At 38.8% G+C, this 18,540-nt stretch overlaps 1 protein-coding gene across 2 annotated transcripts; it reads right to left on the bottom strand.

Moving 5' to 3' along the window:
- Positions 1–362: 362 nt before the first annotated feature.
- LOC118415915 (glutamine--tRNA ligase-like) lies at positions 363–17,770 on the bottom strand. Of its 2 annotated transcripts, XM_035820853.1 has the most exons (26): positions 17,606–17,770; positions 15,935–16,079; positions 15,670–15,779; positions 14,921–14,996; positions 14,525–14,589; positions 13,263–13,322; positions 12,951–13,020; positions 12,681–12,707; positions 12,203–12,259; positions 11,747–11,832; positions 11,432–11,518; positions 10,645–10,744; positions 10,112–10,190; positions 9,428–9,536; positions 8,569–8,699; positions 8,053–8,145; positions 7,648–7,785; positions 5,278–5,365; positions 5,045–5,130; positions 4,773–4,830; positions 4,498–4,602; positions 4,276–4,368; positions 3,889–4,016; positions 3,515–3,581; positions 2,914–3,039; positions 363–1,353 (listed from the first exon to the last, which is right to left on the bottom strand). In XM_035820853.1, the coding sequence occupies exons 1-26, from the start codon at positions 17,714–17,716 to the stop codon at positions 1,300–1,302; spliced, it is 2,349 nt and encodes a 782-aa protein (XP_035676746.1). In that variant the 5' UTR covers positions 17,717–17,770; the 3' UTR covers positions 363–1,299. The 2 variants fall into 2 exon arrangements, with proteins under 2 accessions (XP_035676746.1, XP_035676747.1); XM_035820854.1 differs by lacking the exon at positions 12,681–12,707.
- Between the last annotated feature and the right edge of the window lie 770 nt (positions 17,771–18,540).

Raw genomic sequence — 18,540 nt, 5'->3', positions numbered from 1 at the left:
TGTAAGTTTCACAAGGGTATGGCCCTCTCATTGTGAAAGGAAGATCTTCATTCCCTGCAACAAAGAAAAGGAGCTATTTTCAGCTGCTGTTCAGAATCCCGGTGTATTGAGCCTGCAGTTAAAAAGCTTGCCAGACAAGATGTAACGTTATGTACGATTTCCAAATGTTTGCGTGTTACTGAGCACTCTCCAATGTATTACTACTAGTAACGGTAAATTTTCAAGTGAAAATAATACGCTTGACTCTCACAATTTTGAAATTTGGTGAATGTCTGGCAATCAACAAAGTCAGGCAAAGGCCAGTGACAGTGTGATGCTGGATTCATAAGGTAAGCTAAAGAAATAATACCATTAGCCAGATGGTAGTCTAGGATGATTTAATATGTGTGAATCGTAATACAGAGAATATACCAAATTAGATAAGTGGGATAATTCTCATTTCAAAGCAGTGGTACAACAGTAAGTAAATTGTGTATATAAACATCTATTGTCTGCTGCTACCTAGTTGGCTGAAATTTGGTCAAATAGGTCAAAATTATCAGACTATAAGCATATCAATACAGGCTTTTCATTGACGTCCCACTTATTATAATCTATCCACCGACGACCATGTTGGCAGGTCTTTGAATAAAGCAGTAGCATCTTCACGTGGATAACAGACATACGCTGTAATCCAACATGGCGCAGATGACGCCAAATGAAAAGCCTGTATACATATTATGTGAACTGTGACAGGTATTTCACTACACAGCTTTTATACTGTAAGACATAGATGTTGAACAATGTGCAATTTAAAAGATGTAACGTTAGATTTTGTCCATGTTTTGGATGATAATCTATACGTTACACTATTGACTGATGAAAATTTCTGTAGGCAATAAGCAAAGAGACCTGCTGGTAATGTAAGAATCCTACGCTATGAGTAGTCATTTCATACATTTATGAAAATAGTTATCTCCTTGTAAAACAGTCATCTTCCTGAAGTTGGTTCCAATAGCATACAAAATTTCCTGAAGTTTTAGCAAACATAAGAGGCAGCATTGTGCTGTGTTCCATTCTTATCTTTCAGTTAACTTGAAGAACCGCTTGACATTTATGACACCAGTTACAGTAGTATTTTTGATACACCTGTACATGTGGCAAATGCGCCAATCCTGTTGCTAAAAATAATGATCTCAGCAGATTTTCAGCAAAACTCTTCCTAAAACTGTTTTAAGCCAATCATCTGATAACATCCTTTTATAAGTCTTTCCAGAATCCACCACCGTGTTTGACATTTTCCGCATCTCTTAGCAGGGGTCAGACATTTTTCCCAGCATCCTCCTTGAGGTTGACAGTCCTGTTGAACACCAGCTGTAATAAAAAGAAACAAGACATTGTTAAAAACTGTTTCTACCCGATACCAAGTACACACACATGTATTAGATTATCAAACAAGGATTGGGATGTTCAACAAAAGTTTTTCTATAGTAGAATGGAACTCCTTGCCAAAAAGTACAGTACAGGATTCCTCAATAGATACCAATAGCTTTGAACAATGCTTACAGCTAGGTGTGAAAAGGTAATTAGGCGCAACAGGCCATTCAGTGTAATATAACCACTTGTTGCTGCACTGTATGCCCGGCAAAATTGGTACTAGTATGTTAAACCGAAGGGTGTGGAAAGACTACTAACGGGGGCCGCCCTAAGACGGTTCCCGTCCTAAGACGGTACGGATTTTTTGCTGATCTTATTATCCATAAGTACACCGTGTTTGTTGCCACTGACTATGCTGATTACAAAGGTAAATAAACCAAGTCCATACACACAGCTTTAATTTGCATTCCAAGTATACTTTAACATATTTACTTCATGTTTTTAAAAACAGAATTCTAACAGTAATGTTGACAGTGCTGAATCACTGCGGTCACCGGCCTCTGCGTATTGGCGGCTCGTGTCGCTAATTATACGAACTCGTCCAAGCAGTCACACAACTGCCATGATACACATAAATAAAGCTCCATAAAACACTCTGGATATGGGTCTTCAAATGTTTGTTGAGTAGAAAAGCAACCAAAAGGAAGCGACATAAACATTGCCACCATTGTACTCCCAAGGGATTGTGGCCGTGAAGGTGGCAGACAAGAGAACGCTCCAATGATTTATTTGACTGTAACAAATGATTCGTGCTGTCTATGAAAATAAGACTTAATAGAGAGATGTATATGATATTTTCATATAATCACACATAGTTTTGTTGATGTTGGCGGTGTCGTTTTTTCGTAATGTTTTTTTTAGTCGGGCATTCACAATCAGTGCATTCAGCCCATTGCCCGTAAAAACATCAGCTGGATTGTTCTAGGTACAGCCTTCCTCATATGAGACAGAAAGTACATACAGTCACGATTTTACTGTTAAAAGTAATCTAAAATATCATACTATTAATTTTTTTGCTGTGTACTTAAATTTACCACTTACTTCTGAAGAGAGCAAAATGTAAAAAAGCGTACCGAGTTAGGCACACTGTCCAGCGTAGCACAAAATTGGAAGGTTACATACACGAAATTGTCTCACAGTGTTTGCCGCTTGTAACACGCAGCGCGAAAGGTTCATGAACCACATGAATGCATTTCTTATTCAAGTATGTTGTTCAAATCTATGTGTAAAAAATTCAGTCATCAAACTTTGACCACTCTCAGGCAACTAGCGATGGAGCGCCATGAGTTTGAGCGCAAGAAAAAGCATACCGTGTTGGGGCACCTCCCGTTAGTATATAAATAATCACTGGGAATACAAAATGTATACTGTGCACATTTTCTTGTCTAACCCAAATAAAGCTGGTGTGTATATACATGTAGATATGGATACAGATATAGCTCTCCAGAATCATATGTACAGAGTAAATGTGAGAAATCAACAGTTAGAAAAGCTGACCTTGTCTGGCTTTGAGTCAGGATCGATAGAGAAGTAGCCGATCCTTTCAAACTGGAACTTGTCGTACACCTGGGCACCCTTCACTGAGGCGTCCAGCAAGGCAGCAGGAATCACAGTCAGGGAGTCCTGGGGACAACACATGGAACATAGTCAACAAATCCAGTATACACCTTGTGAATCATCTACGTAGGAAGTCTGTGTAGCATTCTGTTTGGGAGAGACTAATATTTTTTTTTTATATATACATAGCAAACAAAATGTATTGGTTCTATAAGTATAGGTACATAAGCACTGCTACTGCTTGCATCAATTTATGTTTAGTATAACAGTATGGCTGATAAAATGTATGGGCAAGGATGTTATCTATTTTATCTTTTCTATATTACCTAGGGTCTTGAAATACTAGTAGATCCGTTGTATTTCTCTGGTTTGTACTGTTTACTGGCCTTTGTCTTTACTTAGGGAAATAATGATGTACAAACACGCATATGCAAAACAATGTATATTGACTTAACTTATTACATAAAAGTTTCTATATCTGGACTACATCCAGACCATCTACTAAACAGTGGCAGGAGATCTAAACTACTTTAACATGTACCTTGTTACAGTCTGTCAGGAACCCTCCTGGAACCTCCTCAGGATCTTCTGGGTGCTTGTGTTTGAATCTGTAATATATGGTACATTTGATATCAGTACTAGACAGCTAGGAAATACTGGCCCAATTCATTATTACCATGTATGTATTTCCATGAATCCTTGTAAAAGTATAGATTACTAGAATATGGGTTTTAGTAGATGACTTTTACAACCACAACTCATCTCAGCATCTCACTTATTGTAAGTTGCTCAACTAACTTAAAATCCATGATAACATACATGTAACATTATCCTAAATCTCTCATCATTACTGATTCCTCTGTATGGATACATAAGAATGCATTCCTGTCTTATCTCTTAAGATTGGATACTTACAGCCTCTCATACAGACGTATCTCACATGAGACTGGTTCAGACACCCAGTGGATGAAGGCCTTTGGTTTCTCAGCCATGTCTGCCTGCTGGCATTTCACCTTCAGCTCAGTTATTTCACCTTTCTTGTCCTGTGGAAAAACACAGCAGAAAGTTAGGCTAAAGGTACATTTGTCTTCCAGACTAACATCTTTTGAAAATTTACCTCTCATGAACTTGAAAAGTTCTGCAGCTCTCCTGAGAATGACAAACTTTTTTTTTTCTGTCTTTGATGAAAACAAAATAACAAAAGGAGAGCTGCCTTTAGACAGTTTTCTTCTGTTTTCTTCAGTCTTGAAAAAAAAATAAATCCGTTATAACTTCCAACCCAGAAGTAATCAGGGCCCTTACCTTTACCATAGACTCCAGCGTGATGACGTACCCAGCATGCCTCAGTCCTACAGGTTGGTCTGGGGTAAGCCGACGGTATCCCTTCTCCATGTTCTAGCATAGAAAAAGTGGGAAGTATTTTTTTTTCAATTCATTTCAACACGGGACAGTAAAAAATTCAGGATGATACTAAATCATAATACACAAAATGAAACAATATTTCACAAAAGTCACAATACTTGCCTCTTTGAAATCAGTCTTCTCAATGTAGATCGTCTTGGCAAACTTGACCTTATGTGACCCTTTACTGGGCTCTGCTGGGAAGTCTGGGACATCAATGTCTATGGCCTGGATAAGCAGAGCAGTGGTCAGTTACATGTTCAATTAAAGTGGAAAACACTGACCTAAAAAAATCATTACTGACCAATTAATAGTAATACTCATTTCCTAATCAAGCCACATAATATCAACAACTAAACTTTTGTATGAGTGACAAAAGGATGTAACAAAGTCCAGACCTTTTCTGATGGGAAGTTTGTGATGGTGATTTTGAGTGGTTCCAACACTGCCATAGTCCTGCACAAAACATACAAAATTCATTATCAGCTTGATAAACTGCTGATCAACTCCCACAGACTTAACAGAGTACATGTATGCTATGTTGGTAATTTCTTATGCTTATCCCATATTCCTGTGCAGTATTAAGTTAGTAAACCTTACCTAGACGCTGTGACGTAATTTCTTATGCTTATCCCATATTCCTGTGCAGTATTAAGTTAGTAAACCTTACCTAGGCGCTGTGACATTGAGCTCATCTCGTACACATGACTCCAGCATGTTGGGGTCTATGATGACCTGGGCCATGGTCACTCCAACCTGACAACCAATAACACGAACGAAAAAAACAATCTTTTACATCATTTGTCTTTGGTCATTCTTCTCAAATCTACCTGCCTGATACAATACATTCTGAAGGGAAAGAAAGGCATGGAAGAGAGAGTTAGGCTGTGAGTGCCCTCCTACCTTGGCACAGAAGTTGTTGATGGCCTCAGGTGGGAAGCCCCTCCTCCTGAGGGCTGTCAGGGTGAACAGGCGAGGGTCGTCCCAATCCCTGGGTACAAGAAACAAACAGCAGGAGAATGTCAAACCTATATTTATATTCATGAACAAATGACTGTATAACACATTACTATGCATCCAGTACATCAGACTGAAGGAATATGTGAGTGTGGCAGGGTATGCATTTCTCTCTACATTGTAATTGCTAAGCAGTTGTGCATTTGAGTGTAATGATAAAGGGATGCCTCTGCTCAATTCAGTAACAAAATGGCTTATCTAAACTAGAAAGGCCGACATTTGCTTGGGTGCAAATACAGCATATTTCAGCCATACCCATTCCCACGCAACATTGGACTGTTCCATGTCACCCCTGCGCAAAAAATAACTGTAAGTTATCCCCAAAAGAGAACTAATATTGTGAATTGATTCCAGGTCAAAACAGAGCTTGCCCAATATGCCCCGGGCCCATATGGAAGAATATAATATTCCACAGGAGCGCCTATGCATAACTGATTGGCTTTTAGAATTGCGGCGGCTCCTATTTTTCCGAGAGTGAAAAAAAGCGCATCTTCCATTCAGAATATTTTCATCATGAAATTACATTCAACAATTTCCACTTCGATAACTAGGTCTAAGTACCGCCATAATCTCCTTGTGATGTAGGTACATTTATTATTGCAGTGAACTTTTTTTAATCAAGTAGGGCATACGTTTTAATAATTGTCAAGCAGGTGCAGGTACTGTGTAGTAGGAGTGTTGTTGTTTTTTTCAAGCTAAAAACTTCAATCTTCTTCTTGTTTTGTATGAGCCATTACATAAACGGAGACGTCTCGAATTTTTCCAAGAATTTTACCACCCTGTCACTTCATTTCTTTTCTGAAAAATCTCAGGACCAACAAGTTAACTTGATTTGACTTTATCTATATATTTCATTTTCCTTCGAATTCTTTGTTAAGTTTATGCCCCAGCATACCACTGTTAAATTGTTTTACTTTGTATGCAATCAGCCATCGGACGTAATCTTGTCTGAGTGTTATAATTTCCTGCTCTTAGCGTGCGAGACCTGGAGGATAGGAGTTTCTACCTTGTTCGGGGGTTTCTTTTCGGAGGTCAGTGGTGATACTCTGGTACTAAGAGTCTTTTATTGGGCTCAAACTCTGGCAGTTTAAAGTTACATACAATTTAAATGTACAAAGTTTACGTCAAAAAAGAACAACAACACTAGAAGTACCTACATTTGTTCGGGAAAAAATACATGCATTCTCGCCACTGTCAAACTAACGTGTCAGAACTAAACGCAAACTGTCCAATTTTCCCGCGTTTTCTGCCAAGTAACATTTTCTCGATTGTCTCAACTAACCCCCAAAGTCAAATCTGGCGAAAATGATTGATAGTGCCATGCGAAATGTTGGTAAATTCATCAACACAGACTTGTATTCTAACGTTCAATGCACGCGTACCGTCCGCTGCCGCTCAAATGACCCTGTCTGAACTCCAAATCCTCGCAAACTACAGTTTCAAACCGGGCACAGGGTAACATATGGCCACTGTGTGGCCACTGTAAGGCTGTAATATGCATCTGTTTGTGTATATACTGGATTGCAAGGCCCCGCTTATGAATATTAACTAGCATTCGCCTTTCTCATCGCTGATTGGCTGGCGTCCATAAAGTAATTAACTCTCGCTCTCCCCAGACCGCTGGCACCTGGCACGTGTGGGCTCTGGGGTCATGGGAGTTCACGGGAGAAGGCCGAAAGAAAACCAATTTACCCTCAGAAAAGTGCAGAAATTAACAATTTGAGATTGGTTTATGCCAAAAATTTTACTTGGATCATTTTACCAACTATATAATGCCTATCTACACCAAATTTCAGGTCATTGCATTGTAATTCAAGGGTACAGGGGGCCAAAATATACCGTTTTGGTCAAAACGTGACCTTTAAACTTCAATAAAATCATTTTAGAGGCAGATATGAAAAAAATGAGAAAAAAGCACCTCGGTATTGACCTACTCTACCCTTGTGCCAAATTTCAGGTCATTCGGTCCCGGAACGACGGAGATGAATCGATTTGAAGATTTGACAGGAGAAAGAAACATTACGAATACAATATATTTCACCATACCATATATGGTATGGCTGAAATATAATGATGCAAGATGAAGATAGCTTCAATGTCTACAGCAGTTTAAATAAGAAAAGGTCATACATTCAAAATTGAATGTACATCCATCCAAAAGCTGACCAAATGATCAAAGCTATTCTTATACGTATTCAATTCATCTACTAAATTGATTAAACGTTGGAACACAGGGCATTGCTTCAGACTGCACACCTAACAATTCCTTCCGTGATGAGCTTCACAATCTTCCTCTTGGAGACCACAGTGTAGTACAGGTTGAGCCGTCCATACTCCCACTGTACAGGACAGTACACATCCAGGGCATTGCACAGCCAGTAGTAGGAGGAGCGCCTGCAAGTAAATATATAACACTACATGGTTTACTTCAATTTTCCCACATATCAGACAGCATTCATTAAGACTGGTGGCTTCACATTTTCTTGGAACAAACCATGGAAAGAAGAGCCCAACAACTGACAAATGACAAGTACCAAGGCTATTTGCTTTTAGTTAAATATCAAGTATATTGCAAATATGTGTACATGTATAGTGTACCATATCCCATAGTATGACTATAACGTTGCAGGAACAATACAGTTATTAGAGGAGTCCCCTTACCTTGCCTGAAACTCCTTGGTACACAGTGAGTGAGTGATGTTCTCCAGTGAGTCACACAGACAGTGGGTGAAGTCATAGGTGGGATAGATACACCTGTGGAGATAGGGACTGCATTAGGTACATGTAACCTCCAGCAAAAGAAAGAAAGTATGATAATCAATCAATAATCAATGTGGGGTTTGGGGTTCATGTTTTTTTTGCGTTTACTGCTGCATCAGTGAACTTAAGATGACAATGACTGTTTTTTCCATTCCTGTACACTTAACATTCCTGTACATGTGACTTAAGCGCTGCTGCAAACTTAAACCCACTGTGAATACTTACCATGAAATTACATCACTGCAAACTTAATGGAATTTACAGAACCACTTAATTTCCAGCCTGGAGTCCAGCCAGGCTACTCAATTTCTGTTCTTTGCCTCTACATACAAGTATGAAACCAATACAAAATGTACTTTCATTGGTCATGACAAAATGCTCTAGATGTTGTGACCATTTGATGAGACTATCCCTCACCACTCGTCTCCTGTCCTGTGGTGAGGCGTGAACTTGATCCTGAAGGCCACGGGGTCCACCTTCCCATCCTCCATGATGTGCTTCATCCTCACAGTTGCCTCCCCCTCCGCTATCTTCCCTTTCCTCATGTCCTGGCATGAACAACAAATGATGTACTCAAGACATTTTCAACTAGAACTACATGTAAGCAGTGGCTAGCAGACATGTACGTCAGCAATCACTGCTTGTGACCTACGTATATTGTATTGTTTACTAATACTATCCATTGGCAAATAAAGTCAAAGGTCTGTGTTTTATCATAGTCTATCTAGGGGAAAAATTGTTGACATGCATTTAGTTTAACCTCCTTGGTAAGAGTGAACATAATGCAATGTTATGGAGTACTATATGTAAGGAAGTTAGGTTCTTTTTTGTCTTCTACAGTACAAAATTGCTGACTAGTAATCCATGATGGTACTACAGCATGGAACTGTCTGGCCTAGGTGTGTCTAGGATGGAAATGAGTGGGCAACCAGATGGTGTTAGTGGTCAATGATACGAATGACATGGTTTTACTTTTGACAAAGATTTAAACAAATACACACAACTAAAGTTCAATTAGCTTGGGGAAGCTTTTGAGACGAACTCTGTCTCTTTGTCAACCCGGGAGTCTCATCTTAGAGTTTCTCTGTCACGTGACATTTGATGGACATTGTCACGTGACATTTTTTTGACGTGATGGTTTTACTTATCAAGAACCCATTTTTGTCCAATACAATCATACATTGTTCACATAATACCTTTATTGCTTCACCCAAAGTGAGTGGCATTTAGTTTTGACTTGTGTTTCTACAGTACTAATGAATACATGTGAAGTTACCTCAAACAGCCTGAGAGACTCCTGGATGGGCCTGTTTCTCCAGGGGGAGGGGGGCGGGTTGTGGCCTCGGATCTCCTCCAGCTTCTGGTGACACACGTACGCATGATCTCTGAAAACAACACAAGAAACAGCAATTCCTTTATTCCTTTATTCAGATACCCTTTAGCCCTATTTAGGGCTAGTCTACCAGGGTTCGATTGAAACAATAAAACATACATATACAACACAAACGTACATGTATATATAAATATATACATAACAGATCAAAAGAAACATAGCAAACAAAGCAATGAGAGGCAACCAAATGGAAACATGCACTAGCTTGACATTTATCTATTTCCTAAATAATCACCTAACCCTCCTTCATCAACCCTGCTAGGCCACACGCCACAGGATGGCAACAACAGCAGCCTTGACAACTGACCACAAATGTGCAAAGTGCGGATGGCTGTGTGCATCGAGCTATGGACTTTTGTCACATGAGGGCTCACTCCATCTGACAAGTAAACTTGAGGAGTCATTTCTGATACCAAAGGACTACCAAGAGGAAATTTATGCCACAACATATTTTCATTACAGCTGCCGAATGCTGATTCTTTTCTTTTCTTTTACTCAATCTTTCAAAATTCATAAACAGAAGTTTTGGGAAATTCCTGAAAATAGAAAATTACTCTTCTAACTGACCTCTTGATGAGCTCCACACCCATGGCATGCAGCTCATGGAAGTAGTCGGAGGAGTGGGTGATCTTCCATGGCTTGTAACCTGGGGAGGGGAGGGTTGGAAATGTGTTAGAAGTCAGAAATGGCACAGTTACAGAAACACTTACAGAAACTTGCTTACCTACACGTCTTTGTATGTGCCACCAAGGGTCTGAATAAATAATTTTTTCTGGTACTTGGCTTACAGCGCCAAAGGAATTTGGTGGAAACATGATGAACATGCATACTAGTACTGTAGTTGCACAATTTCCTTCAACATTAAATCAGACAACCTACTTACTTCTTGTCATAGTTTTCATTTCCAAGTGAATAGAAGTACATCTGTATACATATTGCACTTAATTGTATTGATATCTGTGCTAGGATCTTTTAAAAGTGTAGGTAAAATGCTTCTTGATGATAAGAGAGAGACTAGTGCACAAACAACAATCATGTTCTTCATACATGGAGAATCCTTCTTAAATGGTAACACATGTACAAAGTAAAGCAGAACTGACCCAGCCACTCCACCATCTCCCGGATACCAGTGAAATATTTCTCCTCCTCCTTCTCTGGGTTGGTGTCATCGTACCTCAGATAACACACACCTCCATTAGCCTGGAAAAAAAGTTACAAGCAAGTACTAGTAAGAAAACTGGCAAAATGCTATCTAACAACACAAATGTAACTGTGGAGCTCACAAGTCTGACGATTTACTTACAGATTTATTTGACTCAAAAGCACCAAAATAGATTAGCTGCTGGTAACTGCTACGTTAATGAATGATTAACAATAGGGCGTGGTGCAAACTGAATCCTTTATTCAGCATTTGGAAGAACTTTTGAGAAACTGCATGACTGAAGGGGAGAGGCTAGTGCCTTTCATCAGTCTACCCCAGGAAATACTCTATTCCAGCACTAAGCATACATGACAGCAGGGCTCAAGCCAGCGTCCGTTTTTCCGTCAATTGACGGAAATTTGCTGCGTGTGACGGAAAAATTTTAAAACCAATCCGTCAACTTTGACGGACAAAAATCTGATAAAATCTCCTTGGTGGAAGCTACAGGCGGCTTGGGGACGCCGTCCACGGCCGTAAAAGCCACACACTGTTTGTTTTGCTATTGTTATGATTGTTGACACTGTGTGTCGGTGCCCTTTCGCATACGATAATCTCATTAAAACCCGTTTTTCAAGGTCTCAGTTCACTCTCTCTAACTCCTGGAATAGTGTTTTCGCGACAATGGGAATTGGCTGACGGAAAAAAATGTCGAGCTGGCTAGAGCCCTGCATGACAGGTTCTCTCACCCGTGCATAGCCGAAGTTGAAGTTGATGGCCTTGGCATGCCCGATGTGCAGGATGCCGTTGGGCTCGGGGGGAAACCTGGTCCACACCTGGGGGAAAGTACAGGTGAGTTGTGCTACAGGTTGTACAGGGTCTGTATAATTTCTCATTACTGTACAGTGTATTTATGATTATTCTTATATTTTGTCCTTCTCCTGTTGCTCATTAGAAAATGAAAACCAAGCTTTCATCTTTTTGTTGAATTTTTGTTGTTGACAAAACTTCACATGGCTGTGCATAATGAAGGAAAGAGCAGCTACAAACAAAATGTATATCACCTTTCCACCCACTGCCTGGACATGCTCCTTCAGGAGTTTCATGGTCATGGGAGTGACCACATAGCCCTCTGTTTTGAAGTTCTCACCTGGATGATTTTAGGAAATGATATTGTGTTACACATGTGAGTCAACATTTTCTGAAGTTAGCTGTGGAATAAATGTTACAAAAACACAATAATCATGACTTACAGATATGTATGTTAATGGTATGCAAAATGCCATTTCCCTCCAACATGAGAAATCCAAAACTTACACCAAAGTTGGTGGCACTTTACTCAAGCACCCTAGTTCCTTCCATGTCTTTGAGGCACATTGGGCCATCCTTCACTTCAGAACAATTAATGGTTACCAGATTAATAGCATTGCACATGTTGAGAGAAACTTTTTTTCATTGCTGTTTTGACTGACACTAGACTATATTCTCTTGTTATGTAATAATGTTGTGTAATGACCTACCAACTTTATGGAAGTTGACAGCATGACCTCTCAGCTGTTCCATCAGCGACCTTGTCTCTGTGGAAACCAGAATTTCAGACATGACAAGTTTATAATCATTGCACCAAAGAGTTTCACATTACAGTACAATGTACAAAACAGTTTCACATTTACAAAGCTATGGCAATGTCCTGCAAAGATCACCAAACGTCCCAAAGCTGTTTCAACAGGTTTCAGCAAGAGCTTCTGAGTCTGACTGTTCCTTTATCTGTAATAGGTACTTTGATGAAGATTAGACATCCAGATAATAAGATATGCCAAAAAGCAGTTATTCAAGCAACCAAAATCATATCCAGTTGCTTGATTAACTGCTTTTTGAGGTACTAGAGTAACTTTCTAATTCATCCCATCTGATATACAAACAGGGTCTTTCACGCTTTTTTCCGTCTCCTTTGTAAAACACTAGTGAATCAGCCCTGGAAGAAAACCATCACCATACCTTCACCATTCATGCTAGCACCAGCCCCTGGAAAACACAGAACAGTCTGTAATCTGTGCATCAACAACTACACAGATGAATACACAGCCAACTCTTTGATGCTACAAAAATACATTTATTGCCTAACAATGTTTCAAGATGGATCCTTTTTTTCCAAATCTGGAAATGCATACAGATCCTAAGTACAATGGATCAATCAAAATATCACAAAAATCATAAGTACAGTATTCAAGAAAATTGTATTTCAATGTCTTAAACTCATAGACTTACCTTCATCTGCAACAGCATTCACCATGTTTGCTAGCTTCTTTGGGACATTATCCTTGCCTGACTTAGCACCCTGTCAGGAAACAAACATCCAGTACAGATTGTACAAAATCTTTCACTTTGCATTCTTCCATACAATTCACAAGCCAAAAACATAAAACAACAGCCTTTTCCTAGTTTAAAATTTCCTTTACTGTGTAAATTGTGCCCACAATATAAATGTAATATAAATTGCTTATGTTTCAAAGTACGTTTTTACATTTACCATTACACAAACTTAATGCAAACTGAGGTAAAAGTAAATCCACTACGAACCTTGGCTTTTACTGGTTTCTCCTTGTCTGCATCAGTCTTTGGTCCAAGCAGGTCTAAAATCTGTTGAAAGAAAAATGAAAAGATGATTATCTCACAAGGACATGCCATCTGTGAAGTTTCTATATCAATTATTAATAGCAATAAAGAAAACAATTTCAACAAGCTTCTAATTGGCTTAGTATAGCTTAACCCTCAAGCACCCGACCTTTTTTTGCGACTAAAATGACCGAGTGGGGTCCAAACGGACCCCAAAATGTTTTGTTCATAAAATCTCAGTAACATTTCTTATCGGCGATCATTGTATATACATTGCTTCGTCAATGTAAGAGGAAGATTTTGAGATGTTAAGGTGTTCCTAATTCCAACTCATTATCATAATTTATGCAAAAGTTCAGAAGGACCACGTTTTGCACTAAACCTATTCCGACCAGATAGGGGAATTTTGAGGCCCTCAGCAACATTTATGTCGCATAACTCATGAACGGCTAGAGCTAAAGCTACGACACTTGGTAATTTATCACAAAATATTGTTTGCAAAAGTTTTTGGTTAATAAAGTAAGTTTATCATTTTTGGGGGTTGCCATGGCAACCATATTCTAACAGGCATATTTTTGCCAAAATTTGACAATTTCAATTTAAACAAGGTTTTCTTGGTAAACAACACCTGTTTTCTGACAACAATTAAATTCTATGAAATTCAATGTAATTTTCCTGACTTAAAATTTATAATTTATGCTAATTTCATGACGTCATTGGTCAAAATCCAAGATGGCCGCCCTGATTAAGCAAATGACGTCATAATGTCGTCACATTACATGATGATGACACAGAGTTTTTTTGTGATGATTTAGGGTTACATTCTTATTATTGTCTGAAAGTTTGGTAGTCATACTGTAAGTGGTTAAGGAGTTAGCCTCCAAAGTTTGTTTTAAAAACTGCACATTTTTGCTGGGGTCCGTTTGGACCCCAGAGGGACTGAACACAAACTTTCTTTATAATTTCCACATTATTGTACCAATCTTTGCGAAAACTTAGGAAAAGGTATAAGACATATTGACTGACAAAGTCACGGAAGGATTTTTTCTTCAGATCAAAAATGTTCAGATGGCAGTTCAAAATGTACGCCTGGGGTCCAAATGGACCCCACTCGGGTGTTTGAGGGTTAAACACTTTCAGAATTTACAGTCTTTGACAGCAAAGTAATACATCTTCAAATCTCCTATAGTAACACTTAACAGTGAGAAAAAGAACTCATAACACACCTGCATGTCTATCTCGTTCTTGATAGCCTTCCCATCAGCCCACTTCAGCTTGCCGCGTGCCTTGCCTGGTACCAGGTAACAAAATTATATCATATGTCCAAGTTTAGAGCATCTACATATAATTTCATATCATATCTAAGACTTTATTACTATATATATTAGATGTAACATTCTACCATACATTTCATGACACACTTTGACTTTGACTTTATTATTAAGATCCACAATTAGCTTAACAATAAATATAACAAAATTAGTTCCTTATATAAGAATAACTTTGAATTTGGATGATGCACCGAACTTGTAACCTTTTGATAGTTGCATGTATGTGGATGCGGGTTGGCTTAACCCTATTCCTTAGTCCTTTATATGTATGTGAAATATGAACAAACTCACCCATAAGCATGCCAATGTTAAAATGATATCTCTTCTGCAGAAGGTCCTGCTTGTACTGGTTGATCACCTCTTCTACCTGCAGAAAAAGAAAGATTCACTGTTGTTCATGTCACTTTGCACATTCATGTTGTATCTAAATATCAGATCACTGCTGTCCATCTTCTTCAACATGGCCCTTACATCATGGCATACACCACAATAGTTCCCAGTAGTCGTAGTGGTTTCTTATCTAGCCAAGGCATGGATCACTGCAAACAAGCTATTTTAGCTCCACAAAAAAGTGTTTTACAATTCATGAATTCTCTACGGTACACTGACAGCGTCAGGGCCACATACCAAGCTTGTCGGTTAAATACAAAGAGATGTTTTCAACATTGATTAGAACAGTGGCCTTTTGCTCATATAAATTGCGGATGCCCCTGATAACAGAAATGACGGCAACATCAAAGGACAATACCACTAAGATCTGGTCTTCTTCACAACATAAGCTGCTATTAATTATGCAGACCGTTTTGTCAAGGCACCTTCTCATTTTCATTTACGTCGGCCCAAATTCATTTCTTTCAAAACATTGTGTAGCCAGCTTAAATTCCCATTCCTGAGGAATGTAAACTGCAGCAGAAGAACCTTGGAGTCAGACACTCAAAGACTAAGAACAACGGATGACTGTAGTTAATTCTATATACTATCTATATCACATGGGAAAACGTGAGTAGGGAAAGTGATCATCTAATTCGAAATGAACTCACAGCATCCTCGATCTGCTCCGGAGTGACCACCACTCCTACTCCACAGGCCTCCTCAAACGCTGCTGCATCCACAGGGTCCACTGGGTGGGACTTCACAAAGTCTAAGGCAGCTGGTCATGGCAGGGGATACAACAAACATGTTAATGCTAGGTAGAGTAGAGTAGGATGTGCTAGTTACAACACATGGTAAGTACCAATCCTATATTATGAAATACTGAACAATGCAAAAATACAAGATTATAATGTGTGACATAAAAAGTTGTACACTGTAGCTGGAGCTCTGTGGTGATCTTCTTGGTTGCAATGTACTCTGTCAAGAAGTTGGCACGACCCTTGCTTTTGAGCCTGGTGGCCATACCATACAGGAGCACCCCCATGCTCTTGTCAATGGTACTGCAGTGCTTCCTGGCCTGAAAAGAGAAGAAACAAGCAACAAAATATCAGGTTTGGTACCCAATTGTGGACATGTATCGCTGTTCATATAATGTAGTAAAAAGTACACATCAATCATAATAAACACAAACAATGTATTATTTTGCCATAGAATACCAAATAGTTCTAATCCATTTGTTTCTCACAGTCCATCTACTTGAACTTTGTCCGCTCATTCCTTAGTTACAATGACCATATTTTATGACCATTGTCCACCATCTTGCAAGTAGTAGCTTGTTCTATATTTCAGCATGTTACATCAGCCTAAAGGTTTTGGTTTGGCTGTGCCAAGAAATCAGTTAAGTGCATGTCACAACAGCTTTCCTTGAACCAAATAAAATTTTCAAGCTATCAACATCATTGTGAGTTTCATAATAAATCCAATGGCCCTACAAGTTTAGTAAACGTTAGTTTTAGTTTAACAAGAACCACAAATAAAAATGGGACTAAAAATTGGAGGAAAGGGTGACTATTGTCTTGGGAGCCTGGCTATTTTAAGACAGATCCCTCCGTCATGGGACAGAAATTTGCTTGTTGGAATGGACAAAATTTTCACCCCATCCATCCAAAAATCTAAATTGCATAACTGATGAAATCATCTTTTCATAATTCATATGCTTAAAAGTACAGATCATTTAACAATGAATGGGGCAAAAAATAAGGAGTCAGTCATATGAGGGACCATTGAAAAAGCAGCACTGTGTTCACAAGTGTTGATGATGGACAAAGCCACAATTAAAGTTACCCATCTTATTTCTACAAGGCCTGAGGGGACAGGATGTCACATCTTGTGTTCAGGAACATTAACTGAAGGAATTGTTCTTTGATTACAGTAATTACACTACCTAGAGTCCCATAAAGGTTGGACAAGAATAACAACATCATGCAGAAAAACTGGAAATAACATCATAACATTAATAAAATAAATGCTCATTATGAAAAAGAAGTTTATCACTGGTGGTAGTAACGATAACGTGTTGTCTTCTAGGGTGGATTCTTGCATAAATAAATTACATTTATGTTATGATGATGATTCTCTGAAAGCCTCAATGACAGTGTCTTAAATGTATGAATTAATCTTTTTAAGAAGTGACGAATGAACTCCCCTTTAAATCAAGCTCAACTAGTATATATTAAAGCCAAATTTTTTGTGATGAAGCTTTTGTATTCCTTACATCATCTTGCATCATTCATATGCTCAAAAAAATTATGAAAAATTATCAATATGTGTCACATAAATATTTCTTCCCATGGCGGTTGCAACACAATCGATCAGATGTATAAACGCTTAGCATTAAACAGGTCTGGAGAAAGGAAAACCTGCAGATTTAAACACATGATAATTTTTATATTCATAACATTCCACCAAGTAAATTATCATCGATGAACCGACATGGCGTGGGGAGGGGGGCATTTAAATGAACGTTTCTTCATCTGTGACCTGCTCACGTAAGAATGCCTACTGAAAGCAACCTGAAATGTAAGATATAACATTCCTGAATACCTCATTGATGATATTCTTCAGCTCGCCGGTCAGGACTTCATTTTTTATAGTCTCTTTCGCCTTCTGTTCGCTCAGACCCACGCTGACGAAAAGGTCCAGAGTGTCCGCCATCTTGAGTGACGCAAGACTGACAGATGCCCCACCTTGCGGAACGTTGAATATTGCAGGGGGTGTGTCCGTGTAGGGTTTTGCTCCGAGTCTGGGTCTGGTCTTAGAAATAATTGTACAGAAAAAGCGTATGTTAAGGTCGGCTATGAATTCCGTTTCATTGAACCCAACTGATATAAAAAGTATTTGGGACTAAACTTTAAAGTTAGGTTTATAACTGGATGGCATGATTTTCAGGTAGGAAAGTTTCGTCATCTGAACATTGCGAGGCGCTATTTTTACCCTGAGCACTGCGGTCTGCCACTGGGAACCGGAGGCCCCGTCCCTTGTAGTAAAATTGCAGTATCCGATTGTAGTTTTAAATTCCATAGACATCGTGTATTGATATTGATTGATTCAACAATGGTAACATTTCTATGCAAGAAATCCACCCAAAATACGCGATACATGTTACGTCACGTCATGTTCACTTTGCCTTGATGCAACATCAGAACAAATCAACACCCAAAAAAATAAGATCCTGTATACTCCCCAAGGAAACAAGACTGAGGTTAAAACGTACTTTTCATTTGTCAAGATTTGTGTTCCGTTAATGTGACAAATAATTATATAAGGTTTTTACAACACAGAAATGGACGACTAGGAGATGGTAACGTCATCTAGACTTTGGTAATTTAGCTTTAACGTTTTGCTATATATATATATATATATATATATATATATATATATAACAGGAGATGATGCAAAGTCTTTACCCTTTCATACAGCGCAGACGTCAGTTAAGTTAAGAACTAAAGCCGTCAGCTTGCAGGCGGCTTACAACCGGG

Source organism: Branchiostoma floridae, chromosome 5 (genome assembly GCF_000003815.2).
Source record: "Branchiostoma floridae strain S238N-H82 chromosome 5, Bfl_VNyyK, whole genome shotgun sequence".
Classification (NCBI taxonomy): domain Eukaryota; kingdom Metazoa; phylum Chordata; class Leptocardii; order Amphioxiformes; family Branchiostomatidae; genus Branchiostoma; species Branchiostoma floridae.
The sequence above is the reverse complement of the archived record's forward strand: the minus strand, read 5'-3'. Positions and strand labels throughout refer to the sequence as shown.